Source organism: Nicotiana tomentosiformis, chromosome 12 (assembly GCF_000390325.3).
Source record: "Nicotiana tomentosiformis chromosome 12, ASM39032v3, whole genome shotgun sequence".
Classification (NCBI taxonomy): Eukaryota; Viridiplantae; Streptophyta; class Magnoliopsida; order Solanales; family Solanaceae; genus Nicotiana; species Nicotiana tomentosiformis.
Window position 1 is genome coordinate 100,322,401 of NC_090823.1, and position 6,045 is coordinate 100,328,445.

A 6,045-nucleotide genomic window follows, 5' to 3' on the forward strand; every position below is an offset into this window, starting at 1 on the left:
AATTCTAAAGCATGATCTCTAGCATGGAACATGAATTCAAATAATCATCCCAAGTAAATACACGTATAGCAGAGACCTCACAGTCAAAACAAAGCGATAATAGCAACCTCGAGTCAAATCCGGTCAAAAAGAACATATACAACTGCGTACACATTCGTCACTTCGTGTACACGTTGTTTACACATAACATATTTAAGCAATTAAGATAAATCCTAAGGAGTAATTTCCCCACATAAAATTAGGCAAGATACTTATCTTAAATTGCCAAATACACTCAAAAAATTGCTTTCCTTAAAAATTCTCCTCCGCTTGGATAAAATCTAAATCGACTTAATAACATCAAACAATGCAAGAGAAACCAATTTTAATTGCTAAAGTTAAGATCTTTACACAATTTTTCAAAAGTAAGAAAGAGTCAACCTCGGGCTTGCCTGGTCAAAACCTAAGGTGAAGGGTAGATCTTGACTACCCATAGCCCCACGAGTCCAAATATGTGTTTGATTTTTAAATCCGAGTCCAATTCGACTATCAAATCTTAAATTTTTATTTTATCAAAATATAGTTAAAAATTCCCAAACTTTCTCTTCAAATCTCATGATTTAGATGTTAAATCTCATAATAATGTTATATAATCAAAATTGAGTTAAAATTACTTACACAATGGCTTTATATAAAACTCCCTTCTAAAATCGCCTCTCACTGAGTCTAGGGCTCAAATTGTGATAAATGAAGCTAAGTCTCGAAATTCCAGCTATATAATCAGCTGTAGATGTCGTACTTGCGACAGGGGGTTCGCAAATGCGACTAGAGGATCGCAAAAGCAAGCTCCGCACAGCTCCAAGAAATGTCTCAAAAGCGACCAAGAGCTTCGAAAATACGAAGTCCACTTTTCCCACCCACCATCGCAAATGCGATGATCCCTTCGCAAAAGCGAGGTTCCAGCTGCCCATTCGGCTATCGCAAATGCAACAAAACGACTCGCATTTGTGAGTGTCGTCCATGTAGTCCCGCTTCGCAAATGCGGTCAAACATTCGCAATGAGGGCATCGCAAATGCGAGCAGACCTCTACAAATGCGAGGTTTGCAGCACCAGCAACCTGAACAAATGATCAAATCACTCCGAAACACGTTTGAAACTCACCCGAGCCCCCGGGGATCCACACTAAACATCAGCACAGGTACGTAAACATCATATGAACTCATGCACGTACTCGAATCATCAAAATAACATATAAAACAACAAATCGAACACTAAAATGCATAAAAATCGCCATGAAAGTCAAAAACTTCTAAAAACACATTCAAACGTTTGATTCCTATCAAACCAAATCGGAATAACGTCAAACTTTGCAGACAAATTACAAATGAAAAACGAACCTATTCTAAGTTCTGAAACTGATAGTCACAAAGTCAACCCATGGTCAAACTTAAAAAATTTCTAAACCTTCAAATTGCCAACTTTGGCTAAAAAGAGCCAATCAACCTAGGAACCTCCGAATCCAATTTCGAGCATATGCCTTAGTGCAAAATCACCATACGAACCTATTGGAACCATTCAAACACCAATCCAGGGTCGTTCTCATAAAAGTCAAACCTCAGTCAACATTTCCAACTTAAAGCTTTCAAATTAAGAATTTCTCTTCCAAATAAATCCTGAACCTCTCGAACACCGAAACCAACCATACACGCAAGTCGTGATACATCATATGAAGCTACTCAAGATGTCAAATCACCGAACGTAACGCTAAAGCTCAAAACGACCGACCGAGTCATTACAAAGGCAAAAATCAAAATCCATTTTTTTTCTTTATATATTATATTTTTAATCCCTTTGACATAGCTCAAAAGCATAGCTCAATGGTTAAGAGAGTTCAAAAATTGTGCAAGGTCACTAGTTCAATTCCCACTTGCCAAAATCTCTTTTAATTTTTTTTAACTTTTTTCTTTTTTAAACTCCGTTAGCAGAAATCCTGCCTCCGCCACTGACTAGATGAGGTAGCTGATATTTTATAGAAGAATCGAATTACTTACAAACTGGTTGGAACATTACGACTATCAAAAGAAGATTAGGAAAGTAAATTATACTAATGGTGTTAGTTAGGAATGGAAAAGGGGCGGTGTTCTATGATATTTTTGAGTATTAAATATTTACTCCATATGTTAATTAAAACAAATGACATGATCAATAAAGTCAGAGTAATTATAGACAAATTAATCATGTAACTCATTTTCTCCCATTTGGTATAACATATACACATCAACATCAATTTAAGCCTTAAGATAATCAAATATCATTAAAATTGTCCTACCCTCCTTCTCACTCTTTTCTTCAGTCTTGAAAAGGTCAACAATAGTATCCCACGTACCCTTGTTTAATTAATTAGCCCCTTTTGTAGATATTAATATACTATTTCTCCAGCCGCCCATCCAACCCAATTCAATCTATATATAAATATGCACAGAAACAAACCTAGAGATAAGAAACTAACCCTTCAGAAATAGAGATTGACAATCAAAAACAACAGAAAGGTAGCTAGCTAAATTTGGATATATGGAGAAACCATGCAAGTCAAAGAAGAAAACAATCTTCAAGTTGTTACCAAAAGCAGCTGCAGCTGCTGTTTTTATATTACAAAATGCACATGCACCTTTTAGTCCAAGTAGAGAACAGAGATTAGCCACAGATCATCATCATAAAAATCATCATTATAAAGGATATGCTGGTCCCATCATATCAGTAATCCCAGCAGATCAATCCGGAAGAAATAAATCAGAACCAAGTTCACCAAAAGTTTCATGCATTGGCCAAATCAAACGCAACAAGAAGAAGATGTTGAATTGCAGCAGCAGTAAAAATCTGCAAAAATATCATGTTAAGAAGAAATCAGTGTCCAGTTTTGGAAATATATTTGCTGGTAAATCATCAAAATTACTTCCAGGGAGGAAATCTGATGTTTCAGCTGATAATATTATTGCTAAGCTTCCTGATAGAGCACCTTGTTTGAGTCAAATGAAAAGGTTTGCTAGTGGAAGGGAACCTTTGACCAACTTTGACTGGAGATCAACACAAATTACACCAGAAGATCATGATCTTAAGTATTATACAGATGATGAAGACAGAGGATACAGTGAGGATGAAGAAGATGAATTAAACACTGGTTTTTCTGCTCCAATAATATTAGGTAGATGCAGAACAAATATTACTTTGGAGCCAAGGAAAGAAATTAATATATGGAAAAGGAGAACCATGAATCAACCTAGGCCTCTTCAATTGAATACCGTTGTTGGCTAAGTGTTTTATTTTTTTACCTTCCATTTCTTTAATTCTCTTAGTTCATTTGTTCTTGATTCATTTCAGTGTAATAGTTTATAATAATGCTCAAAGTGAAAATTCAGTATTTTTCAAGTAGAGTTGAAGTTATCTATACTGTATATAGCTTAAACTATTTTCGAGTCTATGTATCAGCTTCTCCGATCCTATGGAAAGGGGTGTTCTGGAGCACCAATAAAGTTGTCTTCGTGTGAAATATAGATTATGAGTTCGAGTTGTGAAAGCAGTCACTAATACTTGTATTAGAATATGTTGTTTACATCATACCCTTGGGGTGCTATCCTTATCCCGACCATGCATGAACACGAAATACTTATACAGCGAGCTGCTTTTTATCAGCTTCTCCGATGATTTTAGGGTTCTGGGCTGAATTCTTGATTAAACAAGGAACAAAAGCCAAGCCATGATCCGACCAAGGAAGAATCAAAGAATATATAAAAGAAGCTATGCTTGCATGAGCCGAGAGTCTATTGGAAACAGTTTCTACCTTTACAAAAGTAGGCTGCGTACATATTACCCTTCTCAGACCCCGATTATTATGGGTATGTTGTTGTTTTAAATAAAAGAAGCTATTTAATTTATTTGTTTCCAGTCCACACGCAATTTATGGATGTTCTTTTTTTTCTATTATTATCATCTTTTTATATGGATGTTCACGTTCACCTACAATTTTGTTAGGTGGTAGCTACTAATTAATTACGCACGCAGTTGTTGTTCGATGTGGGGGGCTCGGCAAACCAGCAGCCATAATTGAGCGTTTACCTAATAGATTCCAAATATTTCTTACTCCCTCGTCTTAATTATGACAATATTTCCATTTTAGCCATTTAAAAAAAATATGACATCTTATTTTATTTGGTAATAATTTAAATTTAAATTTTATCTTTTATCCTTAATGAAATAATTTATATCTAAATAAATATCTATGATTTGATTTAGACTAAAAGGTTACAAATTTTTTTTTTTTCTTTTTTAAACTCGGCGCCCAATCAAACATTATCACGGAATGAATGAATCCGTATATTATGTATAGATCACTAGTTTCAAAGTTAAAGAAGATTTTTCAATCAGAGAAATTAAAATCCATATATTGTCATAATATATGATTTTTGTCGTGAACAGTGTTAGTTCAATTAATCCACCGACGTGATTATTGAGCTTAGTTTAAGCGGTGCGATACAGAGACAAAAATATTCAGCCATGAATGGTACAATTATATGTAATGAAATCTTCTTGGGAAGTTCCTCGAAAGAAATGAGTTTGCTCTCACGTTTTTAAGAAACTTTTATTCTATTGACACCTTTTTTATGCGAGTTATTGCTATTTGTTTTTTGGTTAATCAGAAAGGATAATTAGGTAGAAGAAAAACTATAATCTTGACAAATTACAAATGCAACTGAAACTAGAATTAGCCTGTCAAAAATAAGAATGAACGAAGCATACAAGTTAAAAATAGTTTGGTTTACATATACAACTCACTTTGTTGTAAAGTAGAACGAGCCCATAACCTTCAAAATTTAGAATTCCACTTTGTAATTGCTGTATACTTTACTAGCTTCTTGCTTGAGAAGTATTTGACGGATATTTTTTCTCTCTATATATATATATAACAAAACTACGAACTAATCTGAAGTTTCCTTTCTCAAAAATGATATGACTGATTGTTTTGCTTACCTGATTAATGGGCATGAGCTTCTTCTTTTAGGTGAAGGGAATTGGAAAATAATTGAGCTGGACTATCGGTTTGAACTGGCATACAGCGTTTCGCAGGCCTTAAAATCCATTTTACTAACGGGCCAATATTTTTTAACAAAGTTCATTTGTAGCCACTAAGGCCAAACTTATATCACGTGATAGTCACAAAATAACCTCATACAAGTCATAGCCTAAAAATAATAATAAAGGCTAGCAACTGAAAAACCTGAAATCATACGTTCAACGCAAACCAAAAGGAAATCACTCCTAAACGATTTTGTATCCTAAATCCACGCCTCCAGTATGGAATCTTCAACCCCCAAGCAGTATAAAAGTCGCCCAATTATTCACATTGTCAAAAAAAATTCTAGGATTTCTGAAGAGTAAACCCAGAGCAGAGCTCCAAAAAATTCACGCTGAAATTCAAAGTTTTTGCACAATTGCGGCTTACAATCAGCTTAATAGAGTTGAGATTTCGTTCTTAAATTGTGAAATTGATACAAAATCGACAAACTCAACTAATGTCTATGAAGATTGTGAATGTTGGAACTATTGTAACAATTTTGTTTTCAATTTTACTTCTACATAGTGGTGAGTGGGTAAGTGAAAGTAAATTTGTTAATTTCCTTGTTAATGGTGTACTGATCAATTCGGACTGTAGCTCTGGGTATTTTGTTGATGAGATATACAAGCAATTAGGTAAATATTCAATTACAAGTGCGATGTAGATAAAATATACAGTGAAGGATGGCTATATAGCAATTCTAATATACAATAATATGAGTGTGCGCTTGTATATGGAGATAAAAAAGAAAAACTTAGATATCATTGAATATCCATTATGCATAACGTTGAAAACTATGTGTTCAAGTGTTGAATGCTCATATTCAAGTTCATACTTGGGTGATAACTTACTCGCAACAACTTCAGCTGGTTTACAATGTCAGAACGTAGAAGAAGTACACAGAACTAATATTGTTGAGATGATGGATAATCATGGAAAAGAAGACAAAAATGAG

At 34.3% G+C, this 6,045-nt stretch overlaps 1 protein-coding gene across 1 annotated transcript; it reads left to right on the forward strand.

Moving 5' to 3' along the window:
• Positions 1-2,409: 2,409 nt before the first annotated feature.
• LOC104115223 (uncharacterized protein At1g76070-like) lies at positions 2,410-3,409 on the forward strand. Its single transcript, XM_009625808.4, has one exon. The coding sequence runs from the start codon at positions 2,552-2,554 to the stop codon at positions 3,290-3,292; it is 741 nt and encodes a 246-aa protein (XP_009624103.1). The 5' UTR covers positions 2,410-2,551; the 3' UTR covers positions 3,293-3,409.
• The last annotated feature ends 2,636 nt before the right edge of the window (positions 3,410-6,045 follow it).